At 38.2% G+C, this 12,114-nt stretch overlaps 1 protein-coding gene across 4 annotated transcripts in view; it reads left to right on the forward strand.

Moving 5' to 3' along the window:
• Positions 1-12,114, forward strand: part of POLA2 (DNA polymerase alpha 2, accessory subunit) — a 61,298-nt gene that overhangs the window by 4,956 nt on the left and 44,228 nt on the right. For 3 of the 4 annotated variants that reach the window (XM_072421409.1, XM_072421405.1, XM_072421406.1), the window contains exons 3-7: positions 2,709-2,833; positions 4,422-4,543; positions 4,858-4,915; positions 5,643-5,752; positions 6,953-7,146. In XM_072421409.1, coding sequence (XP_072277510.1) covers positions 2,709-2,833; positions 4,422-4,543; positions 4,858-4,915; positions 5,643-5,752; positions 6,953-7,146 — 609 coding nt within the window. The remainder of the gene's footprint in view (positions 1-2,708; positions 2,834-4,421; positions 4,544-4,857; positions 4,916-5,642; positions 5,753-6,952; positions 7,147-12,114) is intronic. The other variant, XM_072421408.1, reaches the window with a different exon arrangement.

Genomic DNA, 12,114 nt, shown 5'->3' on the forward strand with positions numbered 1-12,114 from the left:
GCTGGCTCAGCTTCCACCTCTTATCTGATGCGCACTTGTACGTCCAATGCTGCCTTGCACTGCGCATGCATTAGATTGAACACTTTTTTTTGTTACATTATATGAAATCCTCTAAAGATGCATGCACTCAAGGAGCAGTGCAGAGCCTTTTGGGATATGTGACACAAATATCCCAAGAGGCTGCCGAAATGCAAGTGAAGACTGAAGGGGAGAGTAACAACAAAAGTGTAAAACAAAAGTGTAAAAACAAAAAAAAAAACGCACATTTTTCCATTACATAACAGAAAAAGTCACATATAATGTTAAAAATGTGGCGATGCTTCAATAGGGGTGATATCAGATGGGGACAAGACAGCCAGTGACCCCCTCTCATCACTGCCCATATTCTATATAAAAACACTGTCTGTGACATTTATCCTCAGTGTGTAATGTCATCGGCAGCACAGTGTGATCGCCATGTGAGTGTAAAAGCTGCTTGTCATATTCTGCAGCCTAACAACTCGCTGTGTTCAAACCTTCAGATCTATTAAAACGTTCGGTGTGTTAACTTGACAAGTTTAAGGTACACGTGGAGACATAGGAACCTGAAACTGTAGGTGCAAGTGGGGGACACCTGTGGCTAAACCTTTTTAAAATGTAATTAGTATGGCAATATGAGAACATAAATCTCTACCTAGCAAAATGTGCTGCCTGCTCTGTTACACATATCTGTCTGCATCTTACCTCAAACCCCAATTTCTCCAGAATTAAGAGGTGCAGGGAAACAAAAATATAGGTGGAAGTGGGAGACACGTGTGGCGATCACCTTTCATCACCATGGCATCATTACAACATAAAAAAAAATGTCCATCACAATGCACTTCCTTGTTACACATGACTGGAACCTTCCAGTACCTCAACCTCAATAACATTTAGTGGGCAGAGTTCATTTTCCAATGATGCCATAGTGATGAAGTTTTAGGGGATGTTAGGCACAGATGTTCCCCACTTGTACCTATATTTTTGGTTTCTTACACCTCCTCATTCCCCAATTGAAGATCAGAATGTTAGATAAGTGGACAGGAATGTGTAACAGGACAGGGAGGCCCATTGTAATGGGCAGAGTGTTTTATGTTCTAATGATGCTGTAGTAATGAGATTGTAAGGGGAGAATGTGCCCGCTACTTGCACCTATATTTTCAGTTTTGTACCCCCACCTCAGACAAATTGGTGTACAAAGAAGAGAAGCAGACAGTAGTCGCATAGGTATAGATTTGTGACAGGTAGGTATATATTTAGGGGCCCCACCCCAATGCTCCTTTCTATGTTTGTGGCTTCGGGGTCCCCAATTTGCACTTTCAATTTAGGACTCCTAGTTGTACTTTCCCCTAAAACAGCAACCCCAAACTTTTTACATTTGTGACCCCCATATCTTGAAATTCTTTGAACCTGGGGGGCTGCAATTATAGTAACTAGTATCTATGAGGGTCCCCTGTACACCCTGAAAGTTACAGGTCATTGTGACATACATATTAGGAGATATGGAGGTTTATACACACTGGATACATTTCACAGGCAGATTTTTTTCAAACAGAAATCCGAGCTCGTGCTATGAGATGGGGGCGGGGCTGCCTGTGTCCTCTGAACGGATGACACAGAGCAGCCTGAGATCTGTGCATGCGTGGATGAGAGCTGGGCGGGGTATTCAAATCAGCCGGGCGGAGCAACCGGCTAAAACCCTCTGGGGAGAACTATGATATGTATGCTAAAATCTTACATTCTTAACCTTCCTACATTTACATTTATTATCCTAATTAATTAAATTTTTTTGTCAATTGTACAAAATGTATCAAATGATGTCGGGTGATGCAGCCCTTTTTTAATATTTATCTTACATAGTTTTTATTAACATATTTAGCTATTTATGCCTGTTTTTTTTTGGTGATGTGGTTCTTGCCTTACTTTGATTTTTTTTTCCTAGTTCGGTTTTTCATGTTTAATTTCACCAACAATAAATCAATAGTGTAATAGTGTGAAATCATTGTGCAGTATGAAAAAGGGAGGAGGACATTTGATATACTAGAAAAAGTGGTGTGACTGAACAGAATTAAAATCCTTCAGTGGGTAAAACAGTTCTCAAATACTGCATGTTTATATATTGTTCAGTTTGCTTTGAGTGCATCATATAAACAATTTTTGCCATATAGTTACATAGTTATGTAGTAGGTCAGGTTGAAAAAAGACATAGGTCCATCAAGTTCAACCACTAGGGAAATAAACATATCCCAGATAAAAAACCCTATGGACAATAGTTGGTCCAGTTGAAGGCAAAAAAACTCGGTACAATTTGCTTCAACAGGAGAAAAAAAAATTCCTTCCTGATTCCATGAGGCAATCAGATGTTCCCTGGATCAACGGTCATTGTTATTTTTACTTTAAATCCTTAATACCCAGTTATATTCTGTACTTTTAGAAAAACATTCAGCTTCCTCTTTAAGCAATCCATAGTATTTGCTGAAACTACTTCCTGAGGGGTTCTATTCCACATTTTTACCGTCCTTACAGTGAAGAATCCCTTCCTTTTCTGGAGCCTAAGCTTCTTGTCCTCCAGGCCCAAAGAGTGCCCCCCTTGGAGTGGGATAGTGAATGAAATTGTTCAATGTATGTCTTCAACTGACTGTTACAGAACCTGACTTTTCTATTACTTTTTTTTCCCCCTAATTATGTAGTGGTAGAACTGTGCTCCCTCAATCGACTCAGTGAGGAGCAGATTGTCAACGAATGGATGGCCTTTAGTGCAACACGAAACTTGGAAAAACTGACAGTTGTCAATCTAAATCTATTGGAACATGAGGTGAGCTATGATGCTGTAGTAAGGGGTGTCCATATAACTCTGCAGTGTTTTTTTTCTTTAACAAATGTAAAATTTTAAGTTATTGCACGTAGCCTGTATTGATGGTACAATTGTGCTTGGGAAACTTCTTCAACAAGCAACAGTGCTCAATTTTTTTAGTGAAAATTAAAGAGAATCTCTAATGTTCAGGGAGATAGAGCAGAGGTCCATAGTCCTGGAATTAGTTCATTTTAGTATTTGCAACTCATTTAACACAGAGCAGGGAGCAGATATTTAACTGACCTGGAATTGTCATTCCTGAAGGGACCTGGGAGCAGCAAATCACCAGACTTTAAAGAGTCCGTAAGTATACATGCTATTTTCTGATAGGACACACACACACACACACACTACAAAACATTATTGCAAACCTAATCAGATATAACTTCTCCATTGCACACCCAGCTACATAATTGCCTTCCACTCTATCAATTTTAAACATCTTGTTCATTTCAAGCATTTTATTCAATTGCAATTATTTTAATTCCTCAATATTACAAGTATTTCTGGAGCATTCAAGCGTTTGGAAAGTCATCTGAAAGCAAACGTATTATTCAAAAAATCCAATTTTTTCCAATTGGTTTTGTGGCCAAAGTTTTTGGACTCAGATCATCTCTTACCTATGTTTACCATTTCTTGTGTTTTTCTTATTTGTCATATGCTAGGTCTTTATGTAAATTGAATAGGGTTTTATTTATGTTTCTGTGCTGCAATAAACGTTTTGGAATATTTCAGCTTTTAGATTAACCAGAATGCCTATTCACTTGTGAACTAAAGAAAACAAAGTCACATTTTCTATAAGTTAGACATTGCATGAAAGTTTCTTCACAGTTCATTGTTTTAACAAATGTTCTGTTAAGTGGTGAAACAATAATTTTTAAAGTTATACACTGAACTGAGTTGAAGACATAGAACATAGATTCGAAGGTCTGGACACTGCTTGTCATTATAAGTTTTGAGCAAGTCAGTAATAAATTAATCGGCTGTTTTCGGTCAGCTAAACTAAAGCTTTGTACACATGTCAGAGGATTATTGCTTGTCTTGTGCAGTATATACAGTGCTTACACCGTCATCTATCACTGAAAATGATCATGAAGGATCATTTCCAGCGACAATCATCCAACATCGGTTCAATATTGCAGTGGCAGGTGATGTTCCTTCTGCAATAAAATAAACTTACCTTCCGCTCTGATCTTTTTCACAATGCTGGGCATCCTGGCAATTTCACAACTACATGTGGTCACCAGGCAGACTCCACCCCTACCAACCCAACAGAAAATTAATAAAGGTAACCAGTTGCCCATCAAAAGTACCTGAACATTTAATTTTTTTATTACGTGTTTTATTGTGTGTTGATCCTACCAGTAGGCCTGTTGTTTTTTCATGTCCTTTAATAGGGTGATAATTCTGTTTACTTTGTCTTGAAGTTACATGTGATGAGTTTTCCTGGGCTATTATTTTGGGTAAATTAAGGCTCACAAAAAGTAGATTTTACTGATTTGTTAAGTAAATCTCACAAGAGAATTAACTATCATTTTTTTTTCTTTAGGTTCTCATTAAAAAAAATATCAAACGTGTGAAGAAAGATAAACACTGTGGCAATAGGGATTTTAACAGCATTCAAGAGCTGTATCCTTTTTTCTTTAAGTGCATATTGAATGATAAATCATGGTAATTACTTTAAAAACAAACACTTAGGACCTGGTTTATTAAAGCTCTACAGACTGCAGAAGATAGACCGTTTTAGAGAACCTGGGTGATCCAGCAAACCTGGAATGGATCTGGTCCAGAATTTAAAATATTTTCTAACTAGTAGCTAATTATTTTTGCAAATCCATTTGTTGGATCACCCGGGTTCTCCCAAAATAGTCTCTCTTCTCCAGGCTTAAAGAGCTTTATTAAATCAGGCCCTTAAGGTGTTTCGTTCAATGTCTTTGTGGTTGTCTATTATTGGCTGTCCATGCATCCTTTACTCTTTCTTATAGTATTGAGGTAGAGACTGAAGAAGAGAACTTATTGGATTCCTATTCTACACCTGCAAAAGTAAGTAATTAGTACAAGCCTTACACTGAATATAAGGTGTATACGGTATATTTTATTATATTCATGTGTGTAATTCACAAATGTCCATAGAACAAAAATAGGTTACTCTCATGTTGTGTTCCGTGATATCTGGTAAATCTCTATTGAATCTTTAATTCAAGCATTGGTAAGCATCAAAAAAGTTTTATTGTCCTCAACACATCATATAGTGTAAACTAAACCTAGTGATTACACTCTTTATTAAACATGGAACACTAGGAAGTTTGGGCAGAGATGATGGAAAATTGGGCACTTTAAAGCCGACAGAACTATAGGGTTACTGGACACCTATGCCACAAACTGGGAGCGCTAAATTTGTGTTCCCTCCACCAATTTTTAGCTGAACACTGTTGTAAACAAAAGAACATTTTTACTATTTTTTTTTATATAGTAAATAGTGTAGTGTAGTGTAAATAGTCCTAGCTTAAAACAGAGAAGAATACATTTAAGAATTAACGTGACATGTAACTTTATGTCCAATGACAATTTGTGGTCATTGTGGAAAATGTTTGAAATAAAATTTGGGCAGATTTCTGAAGATCAATGTACATCTCTGTCCTTCTTTAGGCTACCTAATCCAAACTGTTTGTGCTTGGTGTCTGTTTGGGGAGGTGAGAGGGATTCGAGAACCTGAAATTCGTGAAATTCGAGCAGGACTATGCCTTACTAAATAATTTCTTTTCTGCAGGGGTCACAAAAACGCAATTTATCTACACCAGAGAATCCTCAGTCAAAACGAATCTCCTCCATAAATCGAAGTCCCCATCTTCTCTTCTCACCATCTAGCTTCTCACCCAGGTACCATTTTTCAAAAGCTTTCTTCACCTTGAGTTCACCTACGTCGTGCACCCTGGAAGGCTCTTGGGTTTTGCGCTTCAATTCATTGTCGATTGCCTAGGCCAAAGGTCGGCAAACTCTGCCCTAACGCCCCCTGGCCGATCCGGCCCAATGCCGGCAAGCAACGCGTGGCCCTGGAGCCTTGGGTTGCCGGCCGCGATTAGGCAGGAACAATCTACCAGAGCCGGAACTCTGGAGCCGCATGCGGCTCTTGAGCCTCCTCTTGCTGTGGCTCCGATCCCTATTTACCGCCGCCGTCGTTAACACTTCCGCCGCCTCATTAAATAGGAAAAGCCCCCTGAAGGGAAATCCATCTCCTCCGTAATGCATATGAAGGAGAGGGATTTTCCTTCGGGGGGGTGTTCCTAGTGGGGGGGCGGAGCCATTAAGGCGGGACTCAGAGAGTCCGGCCTAGCGTGCTCCTGCCCACCCCATAAATGGCCTAGTGGCTGAAAAATTACCTCTGGCCTAGGTGATTGAGATTTAGGGGGCAGTGCTGCACCCTTTTTTTTTTAAACAAAAAAGGGTGTTGCACTGAAAAAAAAAAACAGGATTTTTACCTTACATAAAAGGGTTGTCTACCCTTTTATGTAAAGGGAAAATTCTAAGTTTAGGTACGCTTTAAATGTTAAACATGCAAATAAAAAATCTTTTGTGTAGGCAATTGCACATCCTTAACTTCAGGTAATTAAGGTAGCACTAAAGGTTGAAGGCACCTTGGTTTGGGAAAGATATAAGAAAATGGCAATCATTTGACTATTATGAATGGACTGGCGACAAAGTGAGAATCCTCGTTATCATTGCAGTTTGCCAAACAGCCCTTTTTTACTTGAATGCTGGTGAACACCATTGGCCACGATAGGAGATCAGTGGTGTTTGTTTCAAACATTCTGACCTCCAGTTGGGAACGTGTCCGTCACAGTTGAAATTTATTGGCCATGTACACTGCTTTCAAATAATGAAGATCAGTTGTTCCGGTAAAGTTAAGAAAAAAAAGGGTTTTGTACTCTGTACATTATGCTTTTTAGTATTTGTAGTCTTCCTTCTGTATTACACATTGTCTTTTTGTGACAGTGATGTCTCATTTTCCTGGTAACCACTAATATTACAAGCACACTTATTCAGTCACCCACTAAGCTTATTTATTTCTTTTACTCATAGTGCCACCCCATCTCAGAAGTACAGCTCACGAGGAAACCGAGGTGAAGTGGTGACATCTTATGGAGAGGTACAGGGAACATCATGGAGTGGGGGAAGTGGCACAAACACCTTGGTAGAACTTGTCACCCCACAAATGGAGTCACTGAATAAACCATACAAATACATGTTCCAGAAGCTGACTGATGTGCGGGATGGTAAGGAGAGAATTGCTTTTATCACTAAAACGTGAATAGTCATTTTATGTAGTTTCCTGTGTCATAATAAATGGATGTTTAATTTGGTTAGATTCCTTTGAATGCTACAGAAGACTATGGTCTTTTTTCTGTATTGCCTAAAAATTTTCCCAAAAAATAAAAACTGGGGGCATGCGCGGGGCTGACGTAAGCTAGTGCGCCGAGTCAGCTCCGTGACTTACCGAGAGCAGGACGGACAGCCAAGCAGTGGACGAGTGGATAGCGTTAGGAGGCTGGAACGGATTCCCGCGGGACTGCAGCAAACAAGGAGGTGTCGTCTCGAGGCAAAGCCAAGAGGGACATGAAGAGCACGGGTAAAGCGGCTGCAAAGCACGAGGTGGCAAAGATGGCGTTGTTAAGCACTTCAGGAAACCAAGAACACGGGGAGATGGAAGAGGTAGGAGAGAGTGAATCTGATTTGATAACAATGGGTATTTCCCCAGCAAAAATGCAAGTTATGTCCTGTGATCTGAATAGTTTCCTGCAGAAAATCCAGGATATGCTACAGGTGTCATTTGATACAACAGCAAAGAAAATAACAGAATATTTCACAAAGAAGTTGCAGGAACTGGGTCATCGTGTTCTACAACTGGAAGAGAGGATGGATGATGTTACAACAGTTTTGGAGGGGCATGAAGAGGAAATAGAGCAATATAAGAATGATATACAAATATTATATCACAAGTTAGAGGATCTAGAAAAAAAGATCCAGAAGATCTAACCTATAGTATACGTGGCATGCCTGAGTCTATAATTGATCTAACTCCAATGGTTACAGCCCCATTTCAGGTAAACAGTCCTGATATCTCTATAGAGAGACTTGAGCTTAACCGAGTACACTGTATACCAACGAGATCTAGATTGGAGGGAACGCCAAGGGATGTGCTAGTAAAATTCCATAATTTTATTATGGAATTATAATTCAGCAGGCAGCCCGTGCTAAAGAGACGATTGTTTTTCAAGGAAACAAGTGCCAGATATTTGCTGATATTGCACCAGCGACTATTCAAAGGAAGGAGTTAAAACCTTATTTGCAGATCTTGCAGGAGAAACATATTAGCTATCGTTGGGGACACCCGTTTAAGCCAATTTTTACTGAAAATGGGAAAACCCAGACTATTAAATTACCATCTGAAGCACTAACATGTTTTAAAGCTGCAGGCCTACCACTTCCAGCACAAAAGGAAAGCTCCGATAAAAATTAGAAATCTTCAGTGCCTTCAGTAAAAATAATACAGCAACGTTTAAAAAGCTTTTGTTATAAAGACATCTCCCCTACAAAGTCGAGAACACCTGTGTCATAGCAATGGAACTATGTTATTCAGCATTTTAGTCCTAATATATATTTTTAGAAGATTTAGGATGAATGTTATTAATTTGTCCACTGTAAAATAATGAATGAAGCAATATAAGTTGAGAGTACATAGTAAAGCAAATGAAGTCCCACTCCTGGTAGAGTTATCACTGCGCATTTCAATTGTCTCGGGCATAAACCTTAGAATTAGGGGAGAAGAATGCCTGAAGATAAATTAGATGGACACATTTTTGTTCTACCAAAATTATACCTCAAGTTTAGATTTAAGAAAATGGTATCATGAGTAAGTTATGGTAAAATATTTTTTGTGTGTTTTTTTTTTTTTCCTTTTTTTTTGTCTGTATTTTTTGTTATAGAAAATGTATGTCTCCAAAGTCACAGAGAAATGATAAAAGAAAGTTAGTGCAGGGTAAGGAAGTTTTTTATTTAACACTAAAATGACCGTGTCTATTGCATCTTTAAATGTACAGGGTCTCAATTCTCCGTGGAAACGTATGAGGGCTTTTCGATATTTTAAGGCTCAAAAGATAGATATAATATGTTTACAGGGGACGCAGTTTTCCTCCTTGTCATGCCTTAAGAATTTTCATGTATCATAGCCTATGGTATATATGGCTAATTCCTTGTATAAACGACGAGGGGGTCTTATAAGCTTCAGTAAACAAACTCCATTTGTTCTAGATTCACAGTTAAAAGATCCTGAGGGTAGATATCTCAAGTTGGTGGGAAACTTAGATGACATTGGGGGTTACAATAGTTAATTATTATGCACCAAACGAGAACCAGGTACGATTTTTTGCTCATATGTTTCAGCTGGTACATATGCATGCACAAGGCCTACTAATCATATGTGGAGATTCGAATACCCCATTGATACCTAGTCTAGATATAAAGAGTACAGTGAGTTTAATAAATCAGTACAAGGATACATCAAATACAAGGGCACTAAGAGATTTATTACATGCAGAAATGTTAGTGGATGTGTGGAGAGAAAAGCATCTAGATGAGAGAGAATATACACATGATTCTCATGTGCATAAAATCTTCACCCACATAGACCATACATTAACAACTGATAGTCTCCCATTGGTAAAATCTAGTGATATAGTAGCTATACCCTGATCTGATCATGATGCAGTACAAATGGTACTTTCGTCTTTATACCATATGCCTTCTAGTTATAAATGGATTCTTAATGAATCTTTACTCAGTGATAGACAAGTGAAGCAACAGATAAGTGAGGCGTTGATAGAATACTTTGATATAAATGCAAGCTCAGGAGTCTCAGATGCAGTGTTGTGGGCAGCCCATAAGACAGTAATTAGAGGACTCTTTATTGAAAGTGCATCACGTCTTAAAAAAAGAAGTTTAGAGCAACTAACACAGTTGGAACATGAGTATAAATCCGTTAATGCACAATTCCAAGACTCGCCGAGCCGAGAATTGGGAAGACGTATGAAACAAATAAAGACACAATTAAATCTTTGTAATACAATAATAACAGAAAAAAAGATGAGATGGACCAAAAACAAATATTATACATATGGAAATAGATCACATACCCTTCTGGCGAATAGACTTAAAAATTCAGACAAACAATTTGCACCATATCGTTTACGAGCCGGGCAAATAGGTTTGACTAGCAACCCAGAACATATAGTAAAGGAGATATATTGCGATCTCTTTATCAGTCATCTCAAGAGATGAATGAGGGAGAGATGAAACGGTTCTTTTCTGGAATAACTTTACCAGTATTACCAACTTTATTGAAAGAAAACCTGGAGGTGATATTCCCGCCCCAGGGGATAAAGCAGGCCATTAAACAGCTGAAGATGAGCAAAAAGCCTGGACTGGATGGTTTCACAGCAGGATATCATAAAAAAATATGTAGAAGAACTAATGGAGTATTGAAGGCGGAAGGCCTGGACCCAAATATGTTGGAAGCGGCAGTATGTATGATACCAAAACTGGACACAGATGCAACAATGTGGTCTAATTATAGACCTATTTCCCTGCTTAATATTGATGCCAAACTACTGGCATCAGTGTTGGCAGCAAAGTTGAGCCGGGGAATAGAACATTTAATCTCATTGGACCAAACAGAGTTTATCCCAAGACAGGCAGGAGATAATGTACATATAAGGACATATTATGTACAGAAAAAAAAGCAACAGGCAATGTTCTTGAGTTTAGATATAAAAAAGGCTTTTGACTTTTGTACTTTGGCCATTTTTATTGGATCTATTGAAATACTGGGGATTTGGTCCACACTTTTGTTCATGAGTGGCAGCATTATATGCAAAAGCGTTTGTACAGTACTTGGGCTTTCGTTCTCCATATTTTTTAATTGAGAGGGGCACTAGACAAGGATGTCCACTCTCACCTCTACTTTTTGCCTTAGCAATAGAGCCATTGGCACAGGCCATTAGGAATCATTAAGATGTAAATTGGGTAATATTTGGAAAACATCATCATAAACTAAGTCGCTTTGCAGATGATGTTTTGTTATGTGTAACAAAGCCACAATTATCCCAGCCAAATTTGTTATCCCTGTTGCAACTTCAGAAATTCTCTGGTCTACAAGTGAACTATTCTAAAACTAAGGCATTAAATATATAATTGAATAAGGAATTGGTAAGAACATTGCAGGAGTCATTCCCAATTAAATGGGAGGAGAAATGGTTGAGATATTTAGGGGTTTGTATTACACCCGCTTATGATAAGTTACATGATTCTAATATACCTGAGCTTTGTAGGCACATTGTAAAGGTATTGGATTCGTGGAAGAGATATCATTTATCATGGTTAGGGAGAATCGCCTTGATTAAAATGACATGGTTACCCAAATTTTTTGTTTTACCTGTTAGAATCCCTTGTAAGATGCTTATTAAACTACAGCAGAGAATGTTAGAATATATATGGAACTCTAAGAGGCCCAGAATATCTAAGAAGATCTTATATTGTCAGAAAGCCAATGGTGGGTTAGCGGTGCTACAAATATATTTATTCTATGCAGCAGCACACATAGCCCCTTTATTGAGGTATTATGAACAAAAAGAAAAATCACTATAGGTACACTAAGAGAAAGGTGAACTATCAAAAATAGCGAGTGAGAATATTTTATGGGTTACACCATCTAAAAGAGAAGTTATTCATAACCCCATAATTACTCATTCAATGCAGATCTGGGATCATAGCAATATAGAGCAATATAGCAAAGCGATATAGATTGATGACTTTGTACACACCTGTAGCATCTTTTCTAGGCAATCCTCTGTTTATACCAGGCTTTGAGTATCTGGCAAGGTTTTGTATATGGAGAGAAAAGGGGGTGTAAAGAATCTATCACTTCCTGGATAGGTCAGGTATAATACCTTTTGAGACGTTTCAAAATAAGTTTGGAATACCCAATGGAGAAGTATTTAGATATCTACAGATAAAGAATTTTGTGCAATCTAGAATAAGAGGTAGTAATTATTATTATTATTATTATTATTATTAATAATAATATTATTACACAATATTTATATAGCACCATCATATTATGCAGCGCTGTACAAAGTTGGTAGTCATGTCATTAACTGTCCCTCAAAGGAGCTCACAATCTAATGTCC

The sequence above is a fragment of the Pyxicephalus adspersus genome, chromosome 9 (genome assembly GCF_032062135.1).
Source record: "Pyxicephalus adspersus chromosome 9, UCB_Pads_2.0, whole genome shotgun sequence".
In the NCBI taxonomy this organism is placed as follows: domain Eukaryota; kingdom Metazoa; phylum Chordata; class Amphibia; order Anura; family Pyxicephalidae; genus Pyxicephalus; species Pyxicephalus adspersus.